Source organism: Brienomyrus brachyistius, chromosome 1 (genome assembly GCF_023856365.1).
Source record: "Brienomyrus brachyistius isolate T26 chromosome 1, BBRACH_0.4, whole genome shotgun sequence".
In the NCBI taxonomy this organism is placed as follows: domain Eukaryota; kingdom Metazoa; phylum Chordata; class Actinopteri; order Osteoglossiformes; family Mormyridae; genus Brienomyrus; species Brienomyrus brachyistius.
The window spans coordinates 22,115,447-22,142,953 of NC_064533.1; the positions used below are offsets into that span (position 1 = coordinate 22,115,447).

A 27,507-nucleotide genomic window follows, 5' to 3' on the forward strand; every position below is an offset into this window, starting at 1 on the left:
GGATCAGAGGGCGTCACCTCTGTCAGATCTGGCATGGGGGCAGTGTCCTGCCCCCCCTGAGTTTTTGGCTTGTCATTTCATCTTCCAGCAGGAATTATAATACAGCTCGGGAGCAATCTGTCATTGTTGAAAGTGTTTTTATTTATTCGTTTAGTTCCCTTCTTGTTTTCTTGTTATTCAGTATGTTGTAATGCCCTGCTGACAGACGAACCCTATATGCTGTCATGTACGAACACAAACACAACTGCACACTATAGAAGGACTCGGGTATAAAAACATGTGATTCGCACAGGGATGCCCCCCTGGAGCTCCTCCTGGGGAATGCAGTGCAGTTGGCACGTGTGAGTGGGATTTTCGGGTTTAAAGTGGTGCGCCGCCTTAACGACTTAGCCGGGGAAACATTTGCTTAGACCATCGGCTCATTGTTAGTGTTTTCTGAGACCTTTTCAGGAACCTTTTATTTGCGTTAGTACCTACCCCTCCCCTTTGTGCCCTTAGCAGAGCAGTTACCCATGATGCTGCCGGGGCAGTGGCCTGCTGAAACATTAATGAGCACTGTGTGTCAGGGAAAAGACCGGTTTTCAAGTGAATTCAGTTACATTTATTTTTATGTGATCCGGTGTTGCACCTAATTTTAATGTGGGCAGGGGGAGTCCTGGCCGTATGCTCTTCAATGTCATCATCTGCTTCCCTGTTTTAAATAAGTAATGCACTCAGAGCCACTATCTGCTGCACTCATGCTTTAAATAGTTAATCGAAGTACAGTAAGTGAACTAATAAAAATGAAATCTGCTTCTTCCACGGTTACTTTTAAGAATGTTATAATGACTGGTGTACGTTTTAGTAAGAAACAGTGTATGAAGTGATTTTAAATTGATTTGTCTTGAATAATCTTAACTAATGAGTGCTGGTGTATGCAGGGGTTCACCTGCAGATTTTGGTCCCAATGCCCATCAGTGGCATGGATCTGTCCCATGGTGCTGTCTAGCATGATGGGTATCAGATTGGCACTAGGACTGTGTATCACCAAGCCCAAAATGCTTCCATGTTTTGGATATGTACTTACCAGAGGCATTTTGGAAAGGTTTTTTCTAGACTCCATAGTTTACAACAATGTTTTAAATTAAGATTTGGTGATAAAGTTCAAATGATGATGTGCTCCATATTACATTTGACAGCAGAAATGCCTTTTGAAAAATCACTGTTTTTGAACAGTTGATGGTGATATTTGGAATATATTAAACTAGCTGTGTAACAAATTATCTCTGCTACAAGTGAGCTTGCTGTAATAGCTGCTGAAAAATAAAGTAGGGTGGGGATGGAATATTTGTACTTGAATTTATGAGCACGGTTTGCAAAATCCTGAGTTCGGATCTTGGTTGCAGCCCTAACTGGTGCCCTTTCGTGTCCCATCTCCCTGTGCCTGGCAGCCTCGGCCCCGGTCAGCGGCCCCAGTAGACGTCGCCTTCCCACCGGCTCGCCCGCCCCCTGGGGGAAGCGCAGCGCCGCCATGTGCAGCATCACCATCGACCCCGAGCTGAAGCCCGGCGAGTACGTCATCAAGAGCCTCTTCGCCGAGTTTGCCGTGCTGGCCGAGAAGAAGATCGAAGTGGTCATGGCTGAGCCACTGGTGAGTTGGGGTCAGCTGCAGGCCTGCTGGGGGGGGCACATTGTCAATAATAGCCGTGCTTAACACGGATGAAATATCAGCAGATTTCAGTGACATTGCTGTGCATCTCTTCGGGCTGATTCCCCTTTTGAAGGCTTTAGGAAAAAAATACGAAAAGGAAACAATTTTTTCATTTGTAGCTATTTAACACTCAAATATACAGCTCTTTAAAATGTTTGGCCATAAACCAGTGTATTGCCTTGTGGGTGAGCACCTCAGTACTTTCTATTAGCCAATCAAAGAGCTATCTTGATCATGAGAACTTCACTGATTACAAACAATAATGTTGCGTTATACTGGCTTGCTGGCAGTTTCAATATGTGGCAGTTTCAATATCCAGCTCTTGATGTTGAACAGGCACAGTGCAATGATCTGAGGTTGCATGAAATTGCAGGGAATTTGACCTTTAATGCTGCATTGCTGTTGCTTTGGTTTTTCTCCCCTCCAAAAAACAAATAAATCTCTTGCTATTTCTCCAGAAAAATATTGTATTGGTCGGCAGTAGGATTTGTGCTTAACTGCGCTTTGTTGAATGAATATTGCTGTGACCATGCATTTGAGCTGAGGATGAGATGATGGATGATGCATGATAGAGGCTTGTGCATGCAGCATCGCATCTGGCTTTTAATGCATCTGTGCTGTCATTGTTGAAATCCAATCGCATTTCTCCACTGCGGTGGTGGTCAGTCTTTCTTGTGACTGCTTGGGTCCTCTGCAGTATTGTACTAGGCTTAATACCAATGCTTTGCACACCCCACCAAAATCTTTTGAGTCAGTTGTGTGCTTTTGTGGTGCTCTGAATTTAATTGAAGCATTTTGCTGTGTATATATAGTGGTAGGAATTAGGGCCACAAGCAGTCGGGAAAATCGAGAGAGAATTGTGGTAATGCTGAAAGCAAGGGGTGGATTAATAGAAGTCCTGAAAGGAATGCTCATTCCTGTTGGCCAGGCTTAGCTGGTTTGCATGCTGCTTTTTTCTCATCCTTATTACTGGTTTGGTCTTAATGTACCAGGTGATGATGGAATATAATCCTTAGAAGGCTGCTGTAATACGTTTTATTGCTCTGTAATGGCAGCTCTGTGTGCACAGCCAGGGCTTCAGAAAGACCAGGAGTCTGAGCATTATGGGATTGGACAGACATCTCCGTGACTGGGACTGATATTGTCCTTTTGGTAGTGAACAGGCATTAGTGCCACTCGCTATGGGTCTCTGCCCCAGCAGCCTGCCTGCCTGCTTTGCTTCTGCTCGCTCTTTCAAGGAGCAGCCACACCCTTCCCTGGTCCGATAACAGCAAGCGGCAGAACAAAGGTCTGCTTGGCAGAGCTCTGAAGAAAGACGGCATTGATGTGACACTGATGGCCCTTCCTGTGTGGGTGCTGAACAGAGCGGGCAGTTGGGGAGGGGAGGGTGGGGCAGGGTGACGTATGAGCAGCAGTGTGGGGTCAGCTGGGGCTTTTAGTGATGACCGTGGCCTGCCTGGTATGGGCATTTCATCTCGGGCACAGTCTGTATGTACTGTGTGTGTGTGTGTGTGTGTGTGTGTGTGTGTGTGTGTGTGTGTGTGTGTGTGTGTGTGTGTGTGTGTGTGTGTGTGTGTGTGTGTGTGTGTGTACACATACATGTATACAGACACAGTGTGTGATTTGCACATCTGGAAGGCCTGGGTGTATCTGTGTGTTTATGTGCCCGCCAACCCTCAGTATGGACACACACCAGTGCTGGCAATAATGCAGTAAATGCCTGCTGGCAGATATTCGACCTCCCCCAATTGCCATGTTCCCACCCACTTTCTCCTTTCTATCCAGGAGAAGCCCCTGTCTCGCTCTCTCCAGAGGGGAGAGGATCCACAGTTTGATCAGGTGAGACTTGCCTGTATTTCTGTGAGTGTCTGTCTGCCCATGTTGCTGTCCCCCACCCCACTGCCTTCACATGTTTGTATTGTTATATTCTTTCTTTCTGTCTTTTCTGTCCTTCTCTTTGTCTTTTGTGTGTGTGTCTCTCTGCCTATGTACTTGGTGTCTGATGCTGGGCACATTGTAACGCGCCTCTGCCTTTCAGTTAATAAGCTCTATGAGCTCCATAGCAGAACACTGTCTGCCCTCGTTGCTGCGTACCCTCTTCGACTGGTACCGGCGTCAGAGTGGCACGGAGGATGAGTCCTACGAGTACAGGCCCCGCTCCAGTACCAAGTCCAAAGGGTGAGCAGAGCACCACCCTAGTGGTGGGGTGATGAAGGTGCATATACATACGCGGGGGAAGGGTATTTGTTCATATCCCAAATGTCTGCAGGTTCCCTCTCAAGCTAGGTTTGCCTGACGGAGCAGACTGACACAGTGCTCTTTTGCTCCCTGTCTGACACTGTCTCTCTCTTTATCCCCCCCCCCCCCTCCTCGATGTCAGGGATGAGCAGCACCGTGACAAAGACTACCTACTGGAGCGGAGAGACTTAGCCATAGATTTTATTTTTTGTTTAGTATCAGTGGAGGTTTTAAAACAGGTAAGCTGTTGTTCATATGTGTGTCTGTGTGTGTATGAATGTGCATGGAGACTGGTGACCTCGCTATGACCCTCCATTCTGCATGTCCTCTGTTCCTCACCACTTGATTCACACACATTATCATCCAGCCGCAGCGCCCTCCTTAAAGAGTCTTTTAAGGCCACCATCAGCATAAGAAGGGTTAAATTCCGGGCTAACCTTCCCTCTACAGGGTCTGCGGATTGAGCATCTAGCCCTTGCTATCTGACTTTAGAGCTCTCAGTGAGGAGGGGTCATGCCTGCCTTTGTTTAATCTTGAGTGTCGCTATGGGAAACAGGCAGTGGTTCACAGGGCTCATCTGAGATCACCCCCCCAGGAGAACTGACTCGCCCTGCCTCTGAGCTTCAGCTTACTTTCAAAAACAACTCTGCTGCATTTATTTTTTTTTTTTTTAAAGTTCTGCAGATAATGCGACTAACGCAGGTCAGATCCCATTCCCCCTGCACAACAGGCAGTGCGGGAGCCTGATTGGCTGAGCTCACAGGCAGGCAGCAGCTGAGGCTGTTGTCCATGGCTGCAGGCCAGCTGCCTCTGCGGGACCCAGGCAGCCTCCTATGGTGTCCCATGGAGACACGGTCGATTGGCTGACAGTGGTCTGAGGGGAGGGGCCAGGCAAAAGGGGGGACGGCGTGTACAAATTGGTGACGTGATATAATGTTTACTTCGCAGATTCCTCTCCATCCTGTGCCAGATGCTTTAGTACATGAAGTTCTGAACTTGGCTTTCAAGCACTTTAAACACAAGGAGGGGTGAGTTTGACAGTCTCACGCAGATGCACACGTCTGCCCACCTGCATGCATGCAGCTGGGTTAGCTGCAGGTGCTGATTGTGAATCTTTTTTTTGGGACAGGTACTCTGGGCCGAACACTGGCAACGTGCACATCATTGCTGACCTCTATGCAGAGGTCATTGGAGTCCTCACTCAGTCAAAGTAACTACACTTTTGTTTCCTTTCCATGACCTCTGACTCAGTCCTTCCAAACCCCAGGTGCATCCCTCTGCATTTCCAGGCTGGCAGCCCTGTAGTTACTGTATTCTACCCTGTGGTGGCGCTGTCCGGCCCTCCTGTCTGTGAACCACTTCTCTAGCAAATGCAGTGTAGTATCATCTCGGAAGCGGTCCAGAGCCACTCTGGGATCCTCGTACTTCCTCTGTCTAGCAGTGAAAGTGTGGACCCTGTTGGAGCTGATCTGCTCCAGATGGAGATGTCTCAGTAGCAGTCCTGGCTGCCTTAAGGCGTGTGATTTATGGAACCGATGCCCATGTGTGTGGCATCTAGCCTGGGTTTGTCAAACCATTTATATATGCTTATCCATTCCAGCCCGTTCCCCTTGATTTTAATCGGTCCAGTTGGCACTATTTGAATTTCATCCAAAATAACACATTGGAACAAATGTCCTGAATATACAGTAGAATCACCTGTGGTATTCAAATGGTCTTCGTTAATGTAAAAATCACATTATAAGTGATAGTTAATTGTATTCCCCAGCCTTTAAGGAATACAACTAACCGAAATTTGCACAGCCAAAAGAAAACAAGTTTGGTGGATGCTTTTCAAACTTTGCATAGGCATTGTATGGGTGAGGAACTAAAGTCTTAAATTTTGAGACAGATTTGTAAAATATTTACGCAGTGCTGCACAGTAGAAAAGAGCAGTTTTGACACTTAATAACTCAATAACTGTTTAATGGATCTTGTTCAAACGAAGGGGGGTACAGAATGGAGCTGATAAAATTTTGAGACAAATCATCCCAAAATTGAACCAGTGGCAGGAAGGGGAAGGGTGAAAGCAGATGATATTTGACCTTGTAAATGTGATGTCACAAAGTATTTCATTAATCTTATTTCTGCTTAACAAAAACATTTTATGGATGAAGATCTACACCTGGTTAATTTTTCAGACAAATTCCCCCAAAAATGAAGCAGCACCGCATACTGCTTGCAAAAGAAAAGGCAGTTTCATACATTTCTGTTCAGTTAGTGTTATAACTCTAAAAGCATTTCACACATCTTTTTCAACTTTTGCAGATATATTAAGTTGAAGATCTGAACCCGATTAAACTTTAATATAAATGAAAGCAACGCTGCGTAGTGATTGGAAAGAGAAGGCCAGCAAAGTAATAGAATGATCCAGAACTGAGCTTAAGTTAGTTCCATTATTGTATCTTTTACAGTTTGTATTTTTATTTTACGTACACACACACACACACACACACACACACACACACACAAACGTATACAAATACAAAAATGACATTTTGTAACATGTGCGGTAAGTAAGGATACAGACACTCCTCTACTTACAAACTTTCAGACATACGAATGAAGAGGACTGTAAGTCCAAATTGTGTTCCTTGGGCTCCTGTCCCCAACATTTTTTTTTATTTTTTTTTCTGCGCTCTAGTTCCGCTAGTATGACTTCTAGCTGCTACTTCCGCCACTCAGCAGCATAGCGTGCGTACTCCCAGCATCCTAGTTCTTTGTACTTGCGACTTACGAACATTTCAAGTTGCGAACAGCCATTCGGAACGCATCTTGTTCGTGAGTAGAGGAGCGTCTGTACTTTCAGATATACATATAACAACAAGGATTCATAGTATTCAGGTAAAAATGCATTTTATAACATGCATTTCTAGGTGATCCATCCAGTACTTCTAGAAATTGTACAAGTTGGTGCATGAGGGACGAGTACGGCTTAGATGGCTGGAGCAAATGACAGGGCTGTCTGGAGAATAAAATGCTGTCGTGTTTGACAGCACCAAATATTGCTGATAAAATTTAATAAGGTCCGTTCCAGGAAGCTTATGCTCTTTCAGTAAGACGTATGGTGTTTCTGTGCCCTGCGTATGCAGGTTCCAGGCGGTCAGGAAGAAGTTCATGACAGAGCTGAAGGAGCTGCGACAGAAGGAGCAGAGTCCCCATGTGATCCAAAGCATCATCAGCCTCATCATGGGCATGAAGTTCTTCCGGGTTAAGATGTATCCTGTGGAGGACTTTGAGGCGTCCTTCCAATTCATGCAGGTGAGGCTGCAGTTGGACCAGGGCCTGCTGGAGAAACAAAGGTTGATGCCATTTTCTCGCGTAACAGCAGTGACTAGTGATGTTGCCTCTGGCCAAGTGCATTGTGTCTCTCTCCTATTCATCCTGTCAACGAAGGTGTTATGACTGTTTGCTTCTGGCTTCAGCATAGTGGTTTTAATTGTCACCTGCTGTGTTGTTCTTCCAAGGAATGTGCACAGTATTTCCTGGAGGTGAAGGACAAAGACATCAAGCATGCGCTGGCTGGCCTCTTTGTGGAGATTCTGATTCCTGTGGCCGCTGTGAGTATAATAGGAATGGTAGAATCCACCATGAATACTGCAGAAGCGGACTACAGTGCAATGTACCAGAAGTCCAATATTAAAAATCAGGCACCTTAGACACTTCACAGGATGTGGGCTTTCAGTTGCCGCTGTTTCTCTACTCCGCAGGCGGTGAAGAACGAAGTTAACGTCCCATGTCTGAAGAATTTCGTAGAGATGCTGTACCAGACAACCTTCGACCTGAGCTCCAGGAAGAAGCACTCTCTGGTACTCCTTCTTCTGTTTCAGCTTCTGTTTCCATCACATTTTGTTCCTCAGCACCGTTTCCAAAGGACCTCACCTGTAGTTTACCCTTGATTCTGTTTGTAGATGTCGGACTTTATGGCAAACCTGGATACCTTCGTCAGCTGTGTCCTCCTGAGATTTAAACAAGTCCAACGTGTACAATCAGGCTATAATTCCATCTGCAAAAAGTCTCACTTATGCTCTTTATTCATAGACTTTGGCTTCCACACCCCTTTTTTGCAACTTTTCCATCTCCGGGGCCTGTCCTGCTGAGAAGGACAGAAGCATGGTCTTATTTGTTGTGTGTTCATGTTGCTATGGGGCTATGGAGTGGTGGGGAGGGGTGACAGCCAGGGGACTGTCACTGGCCACACGTCCTGGAATGCATGGCAGTGGTCCTGGAATACCGCAGCCCCAGTGCTGTCAGTCATCTCCTTTCAGCACATTTGGTCCCTCCCCCTTGTTGCCTGGTAACTCCTCTAGGGACCAACTGTGCTGGGATAGAGAAGTTGGGAGGCAACCTCCTGAACAGGATGTTTTCAATGCTTTATCCACCTTCTCTCTGATCTCCTGTTGTTTAGGCCCTGTACCCCTTGGTCACATGTCTACTGTGTGTCAGCCAGAAGCAGTTCTTCATCAACAACTGGCATGTCTTCCTCCAGAACTGTCTGTCCCATTTGAAGGTAACCTCAGACTTCCATCCTGGCTGCATAAGTCCGCTACTGTACGCCTGGGTGTGCTTAGCACAGCCATGGTGAAACATCAGTCTCCTGGAAGAACCTGTGAAATATGAGAGGTGTGGTAAATGTACAGTAGCTACATTTCTGTACTGAGATTGTCAGTGCGTGAAGCAAACTGTGCTCTGCAAGGACATCATGCTTGGTCACACCTGGATGGCTAAACCCAGGCGTGCTCCAGATGAGCCTGTGGTACAGGGTGTGGTTCCCGGTGCAAAGCCTGAATGGTCCTCTTCCACTGCTAGCGGTCCTTTCTGTCTTGCCCATGTTGTGCTGCTCTTTCGAACGATCATAAGCCAATCTCAGACCGCCCAATCCAATTGGGGAGAGCAGCTCTCCTCCCATGACGTGCTGTACTTTGGTGTGACGTCTCAGATGATTCTTCTGTGAAGGGTGTAACTTCCAGGCAGCGCAGTTAGGAATGATTGAGTGTTTCACCTCTGTCTTGACCCCCGTGCTCTCTGATTGGTCTGGGTGAAGCATGTAATTAAGGCTCTGGCTCACTGTAAAGGATCGTCCAGGGATTTTGGGGGAAATTTCCTTCCTTCTGGGGCTGCTAATGCAGTAATTGAGTAGAGCTGCCAGACTGCGATGATGGGATTTTGAGTCCTGCTGAAGAGAACATCTCTGGCTGGGTCTTTTCCATTCTCATAAAACTCCATCACTTTCTGTCTCCCTGTGTTTGATTATAAAATCTGTCTCTCTTAACCACCCCTCTCTGTGTAAACACCTGCTTCTGTCTACATCATCATTGGTCTAGCCTTGTTGTGTCCTACGTGTTGTGTGCATAATCAGAAGGGCTTGATAATGCCTGTGTAATCTAGCCATCAGAAGCACACCCTGCACCTCTGGCTGAGCTGGGGCTCATGGGAGAGGCTTGCTGGCTCCGCAGGGAGTTCAGTCATGCCTCGGTCGTTTTCGTTCCATCGCTCTGTTCTAACCTGCATGTTGCCCGTCACCCTCATGCTGTCTTGTGTTTCCTGTTGTTTTTTTTTTTTCCTCCCTCTGTCGTCCTCTCTTTCTCTGTCACATTCACTTACTCTAGATGCCATCTAACAACAGTATCAGAAAGCAGATAGAGACTCTGCAGGTGAGTCCACTGGGTCACCCCCCGCCGCCCCCTCCCCTAACCCCCACGGACATGCCCGGTCCTGCGAGATGCTCTTCTTTAAGCAGGCTCAGGTCCAGGTTTTTTGTGTGTGAGTGTGTGTGTGTGAATTTGTCTTGAGTAAGTGAAGAGGGTTGTGTTTCTGTTGGGTGTTGATTAGCTACTGGCCTCCTATTGTGGACTTCTGGGACATGTGTTTTGGCTGCTGCTCCTGTAGCTCAAAAAGTATTGTGCTAACTATACAAAGGTCATGGGTTTAAATCCCAGGGAATATACATAAATTGTGACCCTTCCATGGTTGTGTTACCAACATCTGATTGGTTGAAATCTATGGATTATCTAAAGGCAAAAACCACATATTCTGTATATTTATTAGTAGTATTGCACTTCGCGATGTAGTAATGCATCCCCTATGTCTTGGAACTTGAAAATTTCCGACCTCCAACTTAAAGTGCTATAGAACAGCTGAACGAACTGAATTCATAACACAATTGTACACAAGTGAATGCTAATTCTACTAGCATTTGATGCTAACATAACACAGTGATTCTCACAGATGTGCTAGCAGAATTTAGCACACAGTTATTCATGATGTATACCATGTAAACAGTAACTAAACATCTCTTCGGATTTACGTCACTGGTGCTCTGCAAACACAGCAACGCCTTTGCTGAGCCGCCTCTTCTGCAATGGAAAACCAAAGCGAGCTGGAACTGAGCTAGAACTAGTCTCCGTTCATGGTACCGGACAGGCACGGCTCAGTTCATGCATGCCAGTGGAAAGGCACCATTACAGAACCAACATACATTCACACACTGACATAGCACAGCTGAAATACTCCTGTGAATTTTTGCTGATTTCTCTGCATATGGACCATTGCCTTTCGTTTTTCACAGCGAGTTCTCTGTACAATTTTTTTTTTATTGAATCACCTGTGTAAACAAATAAGCATGTGTCTGAAACTTATTAGTGTTAGCAGCTGTTATACTGCTGGTATGAACAAGTCTTGATGTGCCTTTTGTGTAGTTCCCCCTGCTGGTGGGATCAGATCCTGGTTCTGCACTATGTGATAAGCAGTCACGTTTCTATGCGCCTCTCTCTTGGTGTACTAGAGACATTATAGTGTGGAGTTGAGTTTGTGTGTGTCTTACTGTGTTCAGCTGTGTGCCGGCAGATAAGCATTGGTATCATTCTGTGTTTACCCTCATTGGACTCTAAAGCTTTGTCTGAAAACTGTTTGTACTGCGATAATAAGCGCATATTAGTCAGCAGCATCTGACATGTTCAAACAGTTTCACTGTGTTTAACTTTTTGAAATACTTGTTCCTCTTGTTAAGGTACCTTCCAGGTACAGTTGTACATGCAGGCTAGATAGCCTAGGTTAACACAGGCATCCTTCAAAGGGATTGTTGATTCGGCTGCAATTCTGTGTACCCAGCCTGGGCGTATCCCCCGTGTGTGTCTGTGTGTGTGTGTCTGTGTACCTGTGTGTGTGCGCGTGTGGGTGCTTCACACCTTCCTGGCACGGTCCCAGACACACCCACTTCTGTGCTTTAGTCTGTCTTTTGTAATGCTTAACACACTCTGATTAAGGCCTGCTCTGAGTCGCTATTCTTTATGTTCAGATTCTTTTCTGTCCATTAACTCAGTATGAGGTCATTTGTGGAAACATTGCCTGGCAGCATGCATGCTGTTATGTAGTGTCGAGCTGGAATAGGACGGGTATTGCTTCCATAGGCTGTCAGATCGTGTCGGTAAAGCCAGTGGAGGTGATCGTCTTTTCGGTCTGAATGGCTTGTGGTCCATTAGTGTCACGTGGATGGTGCTCTCCTGCATGTGAATGGTGCCCTATGCTTATACTCTTTGGAGAATTTAAACCACTCGTATTTCATCCTCTGCCTCCATAGAACAAGGACCCCAAGATGTCCCGTGTGGCCCTTGAGTCTCTGTACCGGTTGCTGTGGGTCTACGTCATCCGCATCAAGTGTGAGAGCAACACGGTGACCCAGAGGTCAGTGACACTCCCCAACACACACACCCCTCTTTGTTTGGACCATCAATGTATAACTATCAAGAACCCACAGTCCCGGAAACAAGATGGAATTGTGTTTGTGTCATCTGCTAAAATGTAATGTAATCTTGAGTTTTAAAAGTCTAAATTAATTTTGTTACACAACGGATCACCAACCAGTTTCTGATGGGACTTTCCCAGCAAATAATCACCTAAATGAAGTGAAACAAAGTGGTGGCCTTCAGCGGCCCAACACCCCCTCTCATGCTTGATACTGGCTTATCCTGTAGAGTTCTCTGCTTGCAGGAATCCTCATCTTGGGCCTGGTTCTCATAGCCTGTGTGACCATACTCCTGCTTTTCTCCCTCTAGCCGCCTCCTCAGCATCGTCTCAGCGCTCTTCCCCAAAGGTTCCCGTAGCGTGGTGCCCCGTGACACGCCCCTCAACATATTCGTCAAGATCATCCAGTTCATCGCTCAGGTCAGCTGCTGGTTTCGTGTACTAGCAGAAGCATAGAAGCCTCGCTTTGCTATTTCTGGTCTTAGCCAAACAACCAGCTAACCCTCCAGGCTCCTCATGGTATATGTGGTTTCGCCGTAACAATGAGCGATGTGTTCCGAGATGTCTGCTCCCTTCAGTTGTTCGTTCGCTGTGTCCGAACTTGTTCTTGTGAGCTTGGTGCCGTCAGCACCGGATTGTTTTTTTTGTGCTCCATGAAACGCTGCTCTGTGAAAGCTTGTAGAACATCCAGCGTTTTGTTTTTTTTAATGTTAGATAATGATTTTATGTGGGTTAAAATGTCATTGATTTGCTCCTATCACCCCCTCCCTCTACCATGTTTCAGGAAAGGCTCGATTTTGCCATGAAGGAGATCATTTACGATCTCCTCTGCGTTGGGAAATCGCACAAAACCTTCACGATAAACCCGGAGGTGAGTGGTGCTCTTCCTTGCCTACTTTGGTATCTCCAAGGTCACAGGTGTTCGGTTTCAGCAGTTGTATTGAGGTGTGCCCGTAACAAGAGACAGTGACGCAGCGATTGGTGCATTGCCCTGCCAATCTCAACCATGGGGAGCTGGAGGTTGGCCATTATTGGTCCTCTGATCACTTTCACTCCTTGCCAACTTCAGACGAAAGAGGATGCTTCATGAGGAGTCGAACAATAGGCATATTTTTGGTTTGTTGGTTTTCTAACTAGTTCCCCTGGTTGTCAGTATGGGTGGTAGTGTAAGATCTGTGTTCCCCCCCCCCTACTCATTGGAAGCAGTTTATTTAGGCTTCTCCATCACTTGACCCCTCAGTCTTTATTCAGACTCCTCCCTCTGTATGTGGCTCCTCCTGTGGATTTGCATTTTATCATTCTTCCCATACCAGAGGATGAACATTGGCTTGAGAGCCTTTCTGGTGATAGCGGACAGTCTGCAGCAGAAAGATGGCGAGCCGCCCATGCCTACCACAGGTGTCATCCTGCCCTCAGGGAACACCCTGCGTGTCAAAAAGATCTTCCTCAACACCACGTTGACCGATGAGGAAGCCAAGGTCATAGGTTTGTCTCCCATAATTCATCACTCGGCGAACATTCTGATTGACCATTACAGTTCATTTAGATTTGTTTATCAGTAGGGAAGGTTTCCTTTCCTTTGAGGAAGGCTGACCATGGTCAATTGCTTCTTTAGGCATGTCCCTCTACTATCCTCAAGTCCGGAAGGCTCTGGACAACATCCTCAGGCACCTGGACAAGGAGGTGGGCCGTTCAATGAGCATGACCAACGTACAGATGTCCAACAAGGAACCCGAGGACATGATCACGTGGGTCTTGTGTCTTGGAAAGCTGCCACTCGACACGGTTCCTCATGATCCCTTGATGATTTTGGGGAAGTCTGTTTCTCATCTTGAGTGTATCTGTCTATACGTTTCGTAGGGGGGAGAGGAAGCCGAAGATCGATTTGTTCAGAACATGTGTGGCAGCCATTCCAAGACTCATTCCAGACGGCATGAGCAGGCAGGAACTCATTGAGCTGCTGGCCAAGTAAAGACCTTTAACATTTGACCCTTTTAGGTTCAGTAACCTGTTCTTTGAGTCAGGGTTTTAAAAATGATATGACTCTAACCCTTCTGGTTTCTAATGCGAATAAAATTAGGATGTTGATACTTCAGAACATCTTGCTTTAGTTCCTTAGTGTCCCAATATGTACATGTGGATCTTTGGTTCTTCCCAGTATCTGGTATCTGCTATGCCAGTATCATTGGCTAATGACAAGGTTGCCCCCTTTGCTTCTCTGGCAGGCTCACCATCCACATGGACGAGGAGCTGCGAGGCTTGGCCTTCACCACCCTGCAGGCACTCATGGTGGACTTTCCATCCTGGCGGGAGGATGTGCTCTCAGGCTTTGTGTACTTCATCGTGCGCGAGGTGACCGACGTGCACCCCACGCTGCTGGACAACGCCGTCAAGATGCTGCTGCAGCTTCTCTCTCAATGGCGGCAGGCCGTGCAGTCCAGCCACAAAGGCGTGGAGACTGGGGTACTCCAAATCCCAGAATGCATTGTGTTATCAATAGCATTTTCTTGTAATTAGGATTCCAATGTACCAACACTTTAAGTGACCCTGTGTCGCATCCCTACCTCTCCCTCCCAAAAGCAGGGCAATGTGAGCGGGGGCCCGTCCTCGCTATCCCTGGAGCGCCCCCTACTGACAGTGCTCCATGTAGCTGAGGGTCTGGCTCTAGTGGTGCTGTGCAGTGTGCGGCCTGCCACTCGCCGGCTGGCTGTCAACGTGCTGAGGGAGGTGCGGGCGCTGGCCGCCGCATTGGGCATCGGCAAGGTAACCGCAGCATACAGCAAGTCACCTTTGGCCTGTTAACAGCCTTGTGGATCTTGCATGCTGATCCAGTTCTTGTCAGGGTGTCATCTGATAACACTTGTGATGATTGTGTGCTGTTAATTTCTAGTTGCTCTACTTTCCAGTGCTAATGTTTCTGGTTCTCAGTACATTAGTTATGTACTAAAGTCGTAATGGTTTCAGCAGTCGGAGCCTTCATATGATCCCTGACCTCTGATCCTGGCACTTGTGAGTTTTTCTCTGTGCTGTAGAGCTGTGATGTGAGCCTGTCTGCCGGTCTCTCTCTAGGGTGAAGAGGAATTGGCCATTGATGTGATGGACAGGCTGAGTGCCTCTGTGCTGGAGAGCTTCATACACCTGACTGGAGCTGACCAGGTAAGAGGGACCTGGCTGAATTGATTCACATACAGCGATGTTTGTACTTCAATCTGTATGTCATGTACTGAAGTATGAACAGCATTATCTGACAAAATTTTGAGATTTACTCTAGAGGTTCCAAAATGGCAAATTAAGAAGGCTTCGTGTATTTCAGGAGTAATCTGAATGGTGGCTCAGAAAATGTATCACCCTAGAGCCCTATTATTCAACTGATGGTTCTCGAGGTCCAAGCACTGCTGGTTTTCCAGCCGTCCTTTATCAGTGAGCCTGGTGTGAAGCCTCTGACCAATCAGAATCAGTAATTATTAAACTAACTACCTGGAAGAACTGAAAACAAGGCCTGGATTTGGAATCGAGGTCCAGATGTGAAGAACCCTGCCCTAGAGTAAAATGTCTTCCTCTCTGCTGCCCCCTGCAGACCAACCTGCTGTACTGCCCAAGTGGCATCGACCTGCAGACACTGGTGGAATGGAGCTCGTCTCCCATCAGCCACCAGTTTGACGTGGTTAGCCCCTCTCACATCTGGGTGTTTGCCCACGTGACACAAGGCCAGGACCCCTGGGTCATCAGCCTGTCCAGCTACCTGCGTCAGGAATACCTGCCCCGGCACTGTCCCTCAGCGCTCAGCTATGCCTGGATGTTCGCCTACACACGCCTGCAGCTGCTCTCACCGCAGGTTGACATCAAGTGAGTCTGCGTGCATGTGTGCAATGGTTATTGTTGTTAAAAAACTAAGCATACATTTTCGGAAACTTAACTGAAATAAGATATGAAAATAAAATGTGAAAACTATAACTAAACAAATATTGCTTCAGAAACTTACTGAAATAAAAACACATCATACTTCCCATTTTTACTTCTATTCAGTTAATTGTTTGTTTACCGTTAATTACCATTAATACGTGGATCATGTTTTGCCCACGTTAAGAATATGAGTACATAAATGTGTACTGTGTATTCATGCAGTATTCCCTAAAGGTCACATAAAATAGCTCTTCATCTATGAGTATATAAAATGAATGAAACAAAATACACTAATAAACCTCATTGAAAACGACTAAAAAGAATTTCTAATAAAAAATTAAGTGTGCAGTACCGGAGGAAATCGGACTAGACCAGCTTGACATCTGGCCCTTGACCTCTGACTCCCCCCCCCCCCCCCCCCCCCACAGTAGCCCCATCAACGCCAAGAAGGTGAACAGCGTGAGCAGCAGCGACTCGTATGTGGGGCTGTGGAGGAACTACCTGATCCTGTGCTGCAGCACGGCCACGCCCTCCCCAGCCTCGTCGTCATCCTCGTCGTCCTCCTCCGCCTCGGGCTCTGTCCGCTGCTCCCCACCTGAGACGCTGGCCTCTACGCCCGACAGTGGCTACAGCTACGATTCTAAGGTTAGTAATAATCAGATACACTGTTGGGTTATGTTAACAAATGTGTGTGGTAATATTTTTGGTAATTCTACTTGGTCAATCTGTCCTCATTGCCTTCTTAAGCTAGTTTGCACATACCACAAGCTGTTTGCAGCATACATATGGTTGCCTCACTGTTCGTCTACATATTCATGTGGATATTTTATTTCCATTCTGCTACCTTTTGTTTTATTCTACTTGTTTTTTGTGTTATCTTTAATTGGTATGTCATGCCACCCCCGCACCAAAAGAAATTTCATATATTTGTACTCTGCGAAATAAACATTCTGTATGGAGATATTACACAGTAATCTGTGGTCAGTGCTGTGTTCTGATAGGACCGTTTCAAAGGCCCAGTTTTTGAATGATCTCCTCTTTGTGGTTCACCAGATCATAGGCATCCCATCCGCCTCCTCCTTGTTCAAGCACGTGGTGCCAATGATGCGCTCGGAGAGCATGGACATCACAGAGTCTTTGGTGCTGGGGCTTGGCAGGACCAGCCCAGTGGCCTTCAGGTACTTCTGCATGTCGGTTCTTACTCCGCTCACATGGCTGAATTCATGGCAGGCCTGTAATCTTGGCTTTCAGGTTCTGCTGTGATATGGGGCTGGACATTTAGGACTGCCTGACAAGATGTCACTTTCTGCCCCCGTAACATTTTATAAATTTATAATTTCACATAATCACAGGCCCCTGCAATGTGCCGAACTCCCTAAATCTGCCAGGGTATCCAATCTCTTACTGTCCCCCTGGCCGTGGTATGTTATCAACCAGGGATCCCCAACTGTGTTCCTGATGGAATTGGTCTCTCCGGGAAAAACAAAGTCAATGTCCACTGCGTCAATACAATTAAATTTACTGACTAGGTGGGCACCTCAATAATGAAATCGGTTGCAAGGTCTGGATTCACTTGTTTTAGTCCAAATGTTACCATGCTGTGTATCTAAACACCTCTGTTGATGTGTTCTTTCTTAACAGAGAACTTATAGAAGAACTGAACCCCATTATCAAAGAGGCACTTGAAAGGAGACCAGAAGTAAGTAGACCACATGTCCCCACCCATACTCTCTCCGTCTCACTCGTCCCTGTCACCACTGTTCTGTAATATTCTGTTGGGTAACCTTTAATTAAGGAGGGTGCTGACTGTGTTGTGGTTCGGTCGCCTCTGGGTCAGCTGTCTCCCCTCCACCTCCCGCTCCGCTACTCACTCATCTCCTCTTCCCCAGAATATGAAGCGCCGGCGGAGGCGTGATATTCTCAGAGTCCAGCTGGTCCGGATATTTGAGTTGCTGGCTGACGCTGGCGTCATCAGTCAGACGTGAGTATGAAGGCGACCTTTTCTCATGGAACTGCCTCATTCCCTAAGACTTTTCGGGATTGTTTTCCACTCAAAGGTCCTTCTTCATGGCTCTTTGTTTTTCACAGTCCCCAATGTAATTAAATGCTTCTGTTCCCGGGATCAGCCTCCTCACCCATGTGTATGAGGCCTTTTCGAACCCATGATTCTCCTCCTCCCAGGGCGAGTGGAGGTCTTGACGGAGAGTCGCACTCCCTGAACAGCACGCTGCTCGAGTATGTGGACCTCACGCGGCAGCTTCTGGAAGCTGAGAATGACAAGGACTCCGACACGCTGAAGGACATCCGCTGCCATTTCAGTGCTCTGGTGGCCAACATCATCCAGAATGTTCCGGGTGGGGGCTGCTTTTGCTTCTCCTTCTGCATAACACAACTTCCTTTTTATACAGCACTGCGCAAAAGTCTTAGGCAGTCAAAGAAAAATTTCTTAAAATGATCTTCATCTCGGTCTAAAACTGTATTTTTTGTCTGTCTGCTTGGCCATTTCTAAACCTGTCCTGAAGTCACCCCAATATTTGCAGTATCCATCCAATTAACCCATGTATTTTTTTAACCCACTAGCAAACTGTTTGGCTAATCAATACCTCATTGAGATTTCAGTAATTAGGTTAATCAATTAATTGAGCTGGTAGTGAACTTTAACGAATACATAAGACCATACGAACAGATGAATATGCATACAGGGCCTAACAAACAAGGTGCAAAGATGGTATACAGAGTGCAAACAAAGTATGCATAGTGCAAACTGATTTCCGAAGTACAATGTACCCAAATGAAATATCCTTTTGCACAGTGCAGTGTTTTCCTGGTAGTTGTGGCTTTCAGCATATCCATGCCCTCCCCAAGGTGCCTTGCAGTTTAGTGCATGTGTGTCCTCCATGCTGACCGAAGGCTCTTGTCTGTTCCAGTGCACCAGCGCCGGTCCATCTTCCCACAGCAGAGTCTCAGGCACAGCCTGTTCATGCTCTTCAGCCACTGGGCTGGGCCCTTCAGCATCATGTTCACGCCGCTCGACCGCTACAGCGACCGCAACATGCAGATCAACCGGCACCAGTACTGTGCTCTCAAGGTATTTCAGCCGGTTCACCGGATAAGGTTGATGTGACTGGGCTGCTCCCGGGTGACATTTGATTCTAGATATGGATTTTTGACTCCCCCTGCAGGCCATGTCGGCAGTTTTGTGTTGTGGGCCGGTAGCGGATAATGTAGGACTCTCTTCTGATGGTTACCTGTACAAATGGCTGGACAACATCCTCGACTCCCAGGACCGCAAGGTAACACAGCTTGGTGAAAAGGTGCAACAGTATGACTGCACTACAGCCCTCAAGTTATGTGACCACAGTAAATTTAATCAGGCTGTTTTCCACAGACTGTTTAGTGTGGCATATTGCACTGCCTAATAAAGACTCTTTTGTACATTTGAGCTGTATGCTGATCTACATGAAGAGGCTGACACACCCCATCTTATCGCTGCCCCCTGCAGGTCCACCAGCTCGGCTGTGAGGCCGTAACACTGCTGCTGGAGCTGAACCCAGACCAGAGCAACCTATTGTTCTGGGCCGTTGACCGCTGCTACACGGGGTCCCGCAGGGTCGCTGCTGGCTGCTTTCGGGCCATCGCCAACGTCTTTCACAACAGGTGAGCTGTCGCTAACACATGGGGAGCCTCTCCGGTGTTTGAACATACCCTCTATGGTGCAGGTGTGCACAGTGTTTGATTCGAGTGAAAGTGCACAGAATGTATTACTGGTGGTAGAGGACTATGGGTAGGACAGCCAGATATGTTCCTGATGGAGCCAGTTTAGCTGCAGTTTATATGTGAGGATTCAGTTAAAATGGTGAGTCTTTTGTATTGAAGGACTGTTACCTGTGAGTCACTCAACTACATGGTAACTCAACAAGTAGAGCATTGCACTAACAATGCAGATGTCATAGGTTCAAATCGCAGGGAGTGCACACTACCCTTCCATACACTGTAAGTTTAAATGTAAATGGTTAGTTGGTGAGCTTTAAGCATTGTGGGGCTTTAACCTGGTGGTGCGGTGTGTTTGTTCTGCAGGGATTACCAGTCTGACACTGTGGTGCTGCTTAACCTCATCCTGTTCAAGGCAGCAGACTCATCCAGGGACATCTACCAGGTGGCCATGCAGTTACTGCAGGTCAGGATCTTGTCTGCCTCGCATCCACCATTCAGACAGATGCCGTTATTGTAGCCTGTGCTGCTGATTCCTTTGTTGTAAAACTTTGGGCTTGTTTTGTGGGTTGTGCTCAGATCCTGGAGCCCAAGCTGTTCCGCTACGCCCATAAATTGGAGATCCAGCGCATGGATGGCATCCTCAGCCCTCCGTCACCCCTGCCACACCTCTACTCCGTCTCCTACTACCAGCTGTCTGAGGAACTGGCCAGGACCTATCCTGAGCTGACGCTGCCCCTTTTCTCAGGTCTGTCGTATCTACACACTCTTCACTCTGCTCCACCAACACAGATGGTGGCACAGCAGAAGCATTTCCTGTTCAGTTTAATGAAGGTTTGACTGTTCCTTCAGTGTTTCTCAACCCAGTCCTCAGGGGCCCCCAGACAGTCCACATTTTTGCTCCCTCCTATCCCTCAGCTAATCAAAAGCATGGAATACCTGGTACAGATGTACTGGGGGCTGGGAGGGAGCAAAGTTGTCAGCTGTCTGTGGGTCCCTGAGGACTGGGTTGAGAAACCCTATTCTAGGAATTACAACCTTCTTTCCTTTCCATCTGAGAATTCAGTAGCTCTGGAAAATTTTTGACCTCCAGGGGTTAGTTGTGCTCACGTTCTGACGCTTCCCTGCTGCAGAGGTGAGCCAGCGTATCCAGACCGCGCACCCCGCTGGTCGTCAGGTGATGCTACACTACCTGTTGCCATGGATGAACAACATTGAGCTGGTCGACTTCAAGCCATCGGCACGGCGACAGGGGGAGGCTGCCATGGGCGAGGAGGATGAGGATGCGCGGGAGCGGGACATGATGATGATCAACAGCAGGCGGTGGTTGAGGGGGGAGGGATGGGGCTCCCCCCATGCCACCACCATGGTGCTGAACAACCTGATGTTCATGACCGCCAAGGTGAGGTTGGGTCTCCACTTTCTGGGGTGTGTGCTTTACGCCCTCTTTGTCTGATGTTGGGATTTACTTTGTAGTACGGGGACGAGTTCGCATGGTCAGAGATCGAGAACGTGTGGACCACCCTGGCAGATAGCTGGCCGAAGAACCTCAAGATCATCCTGCATTTCCTCATTAGCATGTCCGGGGTGAACAGTGAGCCGAGCCTGCTGCCCTATGTGAGTGCAACTGCGTTGCTAGTGCCTTGGAGATTCTGTAATCACGGGTCGCGAACACCATGATTAAGTGGCGGTGACGTTGTGGCAGGTTAAGAAAGTGGTGGTCTATCTGGGCCGGGACAAGACCATGCAACTACTGGAGGAGCTGGTCTCTGAACTGGAGCTCACTGACCCTGTCTGTTCTGCGGTCACTCACATGGACAACCCGCCCTACTACCGTATCACCTCCAGCTACAAGATCCCCTCTGTTACCTCAGGTATCAGTCCCACAAGCCCCTCTTAAACTAAATTTGTTCTCGGATATTCCGTAATGCTCCCGTGGGCCACATTTCTGTCTGTACGTTTAGGGACTACATCTAGCAGCAACACCATGGTACCCGGAGGGGACGGACATCACGAAGGAAAGATAAAGGAGAACAACGTGGAGGACAAGTAAGATTCTCGTGTCATTACCACTGACACGTTATCACTGTGTGTTGCACACATGCTCGCTGATGGTCCCTTGTGTCCTTTGCAGCTACTCGCACCTGGACATCTACAGTGGCCTCAACAGCAACCTGAACCGACAGCATCACCGGCTGGAGTCCCGCTACAGCAGCAGCTCGGGGGGGTCCTACGAGGAGGAGAAGGGTGAGAACACGCATACCCACGTATGGGACACTGTATCAGTGGCTCCTCTGCCTTCCGTGCAGGCTAATGTGCTAATGTGTTCTCCCATGTCTGCTAGGTGATTCCATGCCCGTCTACGCTAACTGGCGTCTAAAGGTGATGGAGCACAACCAACCAGAGCCGCTACCCTTCCCCCCGACGGGGGGCTGCTGGTCCCCACTGGTGGACTACCTACCCGAAACCAACACCCCCGGCGTCCCCTTGCACAGGTGAGCTTTGTTCACTCACTACTGACCTATGACCTCCGATTCTCTTTATATTTCTCTCATTCTGGCCCCTTCCTTGTTTCCAGGTGCAATATTGCAGTCATCCTGCTGACAGACCTCATCGTTGACCATGGCGTGAAGGTTGAATGGAGCTCCTACCTGCATTTGCTCTTGCATACCATCTTCATAGGTAATTCTACCACCCCTGGACACGCACCTGTAGATACCAGTTGAGGTCATGTACTTTTAACCGAAAAGCTGAGCGTTATTCAGTCATGTATATGTGGCTCTGTTTTCATTGGATGTTCTTCTGTAACCTCTCCACTTCAGTGTATTGCACACTGTTGTTAATATTCCACTTCTGCATTTTATCAGTACTGTACTTCTGTGGTTGTTTGTACATCCCTTCTCAATGCAGCAGCTATTTATTGCATATTTATTTCACTTCCTATTGTCTTTTGTCTTGTCTGTGTGTGTCCTGTTGTCTCTCCATGCACCTGTCCCTAACCCCGCAATTGTGGCATAAGAATTTCACTGTGTTCCTCGGAATACATCATAGTAAATACTATGAACTTGTTCCCTGGTCAACTATGTACCTTCTGTCCATTCTCTAGCTTTGCGGTATGTGCCAGTCAAAAACCACTTGATTTTCTCTTCCTAGGGTTTGATCATCAGCACCCCGAAGTTTACGAGCACTGTAAACGGCTCCTGCTCCACCTGTTGGTCGTCCAGGGCACGAACAGCAATGTCCAATCCCTAGCCTCGGTGCTGCTGCGTAACCGCGAGTACAATGACCCCAAGGTGCTGACCGTCAAGCAGATGACCCCCGAGTTCAACCTGACTGGTGAGATTGTCTGGTGTTCCTGTCTCCCAAGAAAGCTGATTTGCATGTGTGCATGAAATTAATCCCCCCACCGTGTGTGGTTCTAGGCGTGTACGACTTTGTTCCGGACTGTCAGCCTTCGCCCATGACCGACTCTGGTCTGAGCTCCAGCTCCACATCCTCCAGCATAAGCCTGGGCACTGGGCCAGGGCTACCCCAGCTCACCACCACACTTATCAATGAGGTGGACCTCTCTGCGGAGCAAGACGAGAAGGTCAAGTCGCTCATCGAGTTTATAACATCCAGGTGAGCATCCGTATGTCGTGCTGCTATAAGTTGTTACATCGCTTTCGGTGTTCTCAGTTCTCGACCGGCAGTCGGTATGCTTAGATTAGTCTGTTGAGACTTACTGCAGTCTTTGCTTAATCCTTGTTTTTGAAGCAGTCTGTCTTGGAGCACAGGGGTATTGTATGGGGCATGCTTTGTGTGTGAGTGTTTGCTTGTAAACATTTGCTATGTTTGCTGTGTATCCATCTCAGTGTGCAGATTTTGCTTTGTTTTGAAATTATGTGTACATACGTATGTGTAGGTTATGAGTCTGCTGTGTTCTTGCTCGGGGTTTCTGTGTGTGCGCATGTGTCCCTTGAGCTGCGTGCTCTGCCCCCTATAGGAAACGTGGACCCCTATGGAACCATGAGGATGTGTCACCAAAAAACCCCAGCATTAAGAGTGCAGATCAGCTCACTGTGTTCCTCAGACACGTGGTCACTGTGTTCAAACAGCTCCAGCCAGGTAGCCTTTCCGTTCCCCATGTTTGTGTTCCGTTATGTGAACGTTCTACATTGCCCAGTGTTCTTTGCTGGCTCTATATCTCCCAGTGCTCATTGCAAATTATGTGCACTACATTTCCCAGTATTCTCTGCAGGCTCTATGAACTACATTACCCAGTATCTTCTGTGCAGGGTTCCAGCTGGACCAGCTGCTTAGTGAGGTAGCTCTGCAGACCGCGCTATCCTGCTCGTCGCGTCACTACGCCGGCCGCTCCTTCCAGATCTTCCGAGCGCTGAAACAGCCCCTGACGGCTTCCACGCTGTCTGACGTGCTCTCACGCCTTGTGGAGACAGTCGGTGACCCTGGGGAGGAGGCACAGGTCAGCATTCTTATTCCATTCAGAATCTCATACACACACGCACACACGTACGCATGAAGTTTAACTAGTTATAAGCAGCGTGGGATGGACTAAAGCTTGAATAAATTTATTTGGGAATGGAAGTAAACCAAACAGGTGTTAGGGTTACGTTTCCCCCTCCCTCCCTCTCTTGCCCACCGTAGGGATTCGTCATAGAGTTACTCCTGACCCTAGAGGCCGGCATTGACACTCTCGCTGACTCCATGAAGAGCTACGACTTCCTGTCGGCGCTCTCGCAGTAAGTCTCTGTTCTCGCAGCAACTCGGGAGAACGAGGGTCGTGATCACACCTGAGAGCATCGCCTTCCTCTCTCTGCCCCCCCCACAGGACGTCTTACTCGGCAGACCCCATCCTATGCAAGTTCGCAGCAAACCGGAAGAGCACCGGGCAGCTGAACCTGGGCGGCGGTGGGGGGCTGCTGCATGCACACTATGGCCACACCCGCAGCAACTCTCTGCGTGCCAGCCTAATGGGCGACCGCAAGATGGAGCGGCGCTGCAACACCCTGGACATCGCAGAGGGCCGCGGCGGCATCCACGGAAGCCTGGCGCGCACGCGCAGCCTGTCCTCTCTCCCGGAGGGTACCGGCCCCGGGGGCGGGGAGCCGGCACCCCCTGTCGACCCCTGCAACCTCATGGCCACCATCTTCTGGATTGCGACGTCGCTGCTGGAGTCGGACTACGAGTTCGAGTACCTGCTAGCGCTGCGGCTGCTGAGCCGGCTGCTGGGCCAGCTGCCGCTGGAACGAGCCGAGAGCCGTGAGCGCATCGAGCGCGTGCAGGCCAAGCTGCGCTGGCATGGCTTCCCCGGCCTGCAGCAGCTCTTCCTCAAGGGCTTCACGTCGGGCGCCACTCAGGAGCTCACCGTGCACCTGCTCAGCAAGCTGCTCCCTGTGTCCCGGCACACGCTGGTGGACCCGACACAGGCCGCAGGTGAGCGCTGCGGCAAGAAGCTCATTACAGGCTGAGTGATTGTGAGGTTCATGCTCACTGTTGTAAGTGGTACCCAAAACCACATTTGCGACTCATGCTTATATTCCACGACAATTAAAGCCACCTAGTGCTAACAGAGGGCATCAGATGCAGATCTGCCTGATTTGCAAGGCACACAAATTTGGGATTTTAATAAGGATTTTTTCTGGAGTGGTAGGAATTGGGAGCTGTTTAGGGCATTGAACGTGGATGCTCCTGCAACGATTGTGCTCTTTAGCAAGTCACCTAGCTGTCCTTTACTTTTACCTGCGGGTGATGCTGTTCTTCCTGTCTCCCGGGTACTGGCTGTCCCATCACTGATGCCCCTCCCCCCCCCCCCCCACTCCCCCAGGTTTCCCCCTGAACATCCTGTGCCTGCTGCCACACCTCATCCAGCACTTCGACAGCCCCACAGCGTTCTGCCGCGAGACGGCTGACCGCATTGCACGCGCCTGCGCCGAGGAGAAGGACCGCGCCGCCGCGCTCGCCAACCTGGCCCACATGATGAGTCTGTACAGCACCCACAGCTACTCGCGCGACTGCGCCAACTGGACCAACGTGGTCTGCCGCTACCTGCATGACTCTTTCTCTGAGATCTCCTTCAGCCTGGTCACCTACCTGGTGGAGGTAGGCCGGCCTTGCTCCGGGTTCCGGCTCTGTGTGGATGGTGCATTTCGATGTACCTCTTCTCATGTGTAAATGGCAAAAAGGCGGCATCTGAATATCAGTGTACTGGTAACAGTAATCTGGTTAGGGAGCCAGACCCTAACTGTGACCTCCTTTACCCTCCCAGTTTCTCGATAAAGGGCTGACCAGTATGCAGCAGCCGCTCCTGCAGGTGATCCACAGCCTGCTGAGTCACATCGACCTGTCGGCCGCCCCCGTCAAGACCTTCAACCTGGAGATCATGAAGATCATTGGGAAGTATGTGCAGGTGAGAGAGAGAGAGCTCCAACATCCATACAATTCAGCTGATCACGTTTTCCTTGCCATGTCCCGACTGTGGTGCCATTTCTGATCTTGTTTGGAGTGAGTGATGGTCCCACCAGCCTGCTGGTTCTTCATCCTGGACCTCTGACCTTAATTCTTAAATCTCCAAATAAGTGCTTGGTCAAGGGTACAGCAGCTGACTCTCCTGGGTCTTTCCAAAGTTTGAAAGTTCCTGCCTCTCACTGCATCGCTGTGATTCTGCCCATAGAGCCCATACTGGAAGGAGGCTCAGAACATCCTGAAGCTAGTGGTGTCTCGCTCGGCCAGCCTGGTGGTGCCGGACGAGGTTCACCGCGAGTGCACGGGCTCCCCTGAGATCGCCTTCACGCGCATCTTCAACAGCTCCTCCAAGGAGCTGCCCGGCAAGACACTGGACTTTCACTTCGACATCTCCGAGGTACTTCGGCAGGTCACCTACGGTGACCCCCAGTTGAGCTCTGGCTTGCCCGCACTAGAGCTAATGATCATGATGTTTTTCCAATTTAGACACCGATCATAGGCCACAAATACGGAGACCAACGGAACGCCGCGGGTCGGAACGGCAAGCCACAGGTCATTGCTGTGACAAGGAGCACCTCGTCCACCTCCTCGGGGTCCAACTCCAATGGGCTGGTTCCTGTTAGCTGGAAGAGGCCTCAACTCTCCCAGGTGGGATTCATCTCCCACTGTCTGTATCTGTCTCTCGTATCCCCCTCTCCGTTATCCCCCTCTCCATCCATCTCTCTATCTGCCTGTCTCACTCTCTCATAGTCTCTGCCTGACTTTCTCTCTCTGTCTGTATTTGTCTGTCTGTCTGCCTCCCTCTCTCTTTCTACAGTCTAACATTCCTTGTGCCTTGTATGTTTCAGAGAAGAACCAGAGAGAAGCTGATGAACGTCCTGTCCCTCTGTGGGCCAGAGTCTGGTCTTCCAAAGAATCCCTCTGTAAGTCCTGCAGCCGTGCGATAGAGCAGCTCAAGCCGAGCGGTTTGGGGTATAACAGCAGTGGTCTCCCGGGACGTGATGTTGAGCTCTGCTTTCCCTGCTGTTCCCTAACCCGCCACTCCCCACCTCCAGGTGGTGTTCTCATCCAACGAGGACCTGGACTCTGGGGACCAACAGACCAGCCTGATCCCCACGGTGGAGGAGGCCGTGCGGGAGGAGGAGGCAGCAGCCGAGGACACGGGCAGCGAGCAGCAGTTTGGCGTCTTCAAGGACTTTGACTTCCTGGATGTGGAGCTGGAGGATGCAGAGGTAAGGGGCGGACAGGGTGGCAGCCTCCTGAGGATGCGTTGGGCTGGAGAGGGCAGAACACTGTTAGATCAGGGCCACGCACTGGCTGCTGATATGTGCCAGTCACAGTGATGAGTTTGAAGATGTCAGGGCCACGCACACACACACACACACACACACACACACACACACACACACACACACACACACACACACACACACTCCTGCATTCTTATTGGCTTATCTGTATTGAATGTAAACAGAATATTATCTTTGGGTAGAAACGTATCATGTGTGCGTGGGTAATACCGTGTATGTATCCATCCTGTCCCACGTGTTAATGGGGTTTATCTCTTAACCACCTACTCTCACCGTTCCTCTTCTCTCTAATTTGTGTGAATTTTTTTCCTCTTTTTATTTTTTTTTATCTTTTTTTGCCAACCAGGAGCTGCAGGTAAGTTGCAGCCTGGTCTGTACTGTCTCTCCCGTGCACCTGTCAGTCATGTG

The 27,507-nt window shown here is 48.8% G+C and overlaps 1 protein-coding gene across 13 annotated transcripts in view; it reads left to right on the plus strand.

The window, feature by feature from the left end:
• Window positions 1-27,507, plus strand: part of fryl (furry homolog, like) — a 62,865-nt gene that overhangs the window by 23,509 nt on the left and 11,849 nt on the right. For 7 of the 13 annotated variants that reach the window (XM_049027770.1, XM_049027783.1, XM_049027773.1 and 4 more), the window contains 50 exons: window positions 1,431-1,630; window positions 3,476-3,529; window positions 3,729-3,868; window positions 4,071-4,167; window positions 4,877-4,956; window positions 5,058-5,138; window positions 7,060-7,228; window positions 7,435-7,527; window positions 7,678-7,776; window positions 8,376-8,477; window positions 9,577-9,621; window positions 11,547-11,650; window positions 12,022-12,130; window positions 12,495-12,581; window positions 13,024-13,195; window positions 13,326-13,458; window positions 13,571-13,678; window positions 13,936-14,173; window positions 14,291-14,473; window positions 14,780-14,866; window positions 15,288-15,556; window positions 16,042-16,258; window positions 16,667-16,791; window positions 17,255-17,312; window positions 17,503-17,594; window positions 17,795-17,967; window positions 18,541-18,701; window positions 18,796-18,906; window positions 19,116-19,270; window positions 19,691-19,790; window positions 19,904-20,072; window positions 20,458-20,726; window positions 20,801-20,941; window positions 21,030-21,198; window positions 21,289-21,373; window positions 21,459-21,571; window positions 21,669-21,819; window positions 21,903-22,006; window positions 22,478-22,660; window positions 22,747-22,945; window positions 23,310-23,431; window positions 23,602-23,789; window positions 23,972-24,066; window positions 24,156-24,760; window positions 25,152-25,426; window positions 25,593-25,733; window positions 25,998-26,186; window positions 26,276-26,437; window positions 26,638-26,712; window positions 26,845-27,021. In XM_049027770.1, coding sequence (XP_048883727.1) covers window positions 1,511-1,630; window positions 3,476-3,529; window positions 3,729-3,868; window positions 4,071-4,167; window positions 4,877-4,956; window positions 5,058-5,138; window positions 7,060-7,228; window positions 7,435-7,527; window positions 7,678-7,776; window positions 8,376-8,477; window positions 9,577-9,621; window positions 11,547-11,650; window positions 12,022-12,130; window positions 12,495-12,581; window positions 13,024-13,195; window positions 13,326-13,458; window positions 13,571-13,678; window positions 13,936-14,173; window positions 14,291-14,473; window positions 14,780-14,866; window positions 15,288-15,556; window positions 16,042-16,258; window positions 16,667-16,791; window positions 17,255-17,312; window positions 17,503-17,594; window positions 17,795-17,967; window positions 18,541-18,701; window positions 18,796-18,906; window positions 19,116-19,270; window positions 19,691-19,790; window positions 19,904-20,072; window positions 20,458-20,726; window positions 20,801-20,941; window positions 21,030-21,198; window positions 21,289-21,373; window positions 21,459-21,571; window positions 21,669-21,819; window positions 21,903-22,006; window positions 22,478-22,660; window positions 22,747-22,945; window positions 23,310-23,431; window positions 23,602-23,789; window positions 23,972-24,066; window positions 24,156-24,760; window positions 25,152-25,426; window positions 25,593-25,733; window positions 25,998-26,186; window positions 26,276-26,437; window positions 26,638-26,712; window positions 26,845-27,021 — 7,374 coding nt within the window. In that variant the 5' untranslated portion in view covers window positions 1,431-1,510. The remainder of the gene's footprint in view (window positions 1-1,430; window positions 1,631-3,475; window positions 3,530-3,728; window positions 3,869-4,070; window positions 4,168-4,876; window positions 4,957-5,057; window positions 5,139-7,059; window positions 7,229-7,434; window positions 7,528-7,677; window positions 7,777-8,375; window positions 8,478-9,576; window positions 9,622-11,546; window positions 11,651-12,021; window positions 12,131-12,494; window positions 12,582-13,023; window positions 13,196-13,325; window positions 13,459-13,570; window positions 13,679-13,935; window positions 14,174-14,290; window positions 14,474-14,779; window positions 14,867-15,287; window positions 15,557-16,041; window positions 16,259-16,666; window positions 16,792-17,254; window positions 17,313-17,502; window positions 17,595-17,794; window positions 17,968-18,540; window positions 18,702-18,795; window positions 18,907-19,115; window positions 19,271-19,690; window positions 19,791-19,903; window positions 20,073-20,457; window positions 20,727-20,800; window positions 20,942-21,029; window positions 21,199-21,288; window positions 21,374-21,458; window positions 21,572-21,668; window positions 21,820-21,902; window positions 22,007-22,477; window positions 22,661-22,746; window positions 22,946-23,309; window positions 23,432-23,601; window positions 23,790-23,971; window positions 24,067-24,155; window positions 24,761-25,151; window positions 25,427-25,592; window positions 25,734-25,997; window positions 26,187-26,275; window positions 26,438-26,637; window positions 26,713-26,844; window positions 27,022-27,507) is intronic. The other 6 variants (XM_049027732.1, XM_049027766.1, XM_049027795.1 and 3 more) reach the window with 3 other exon arrangements.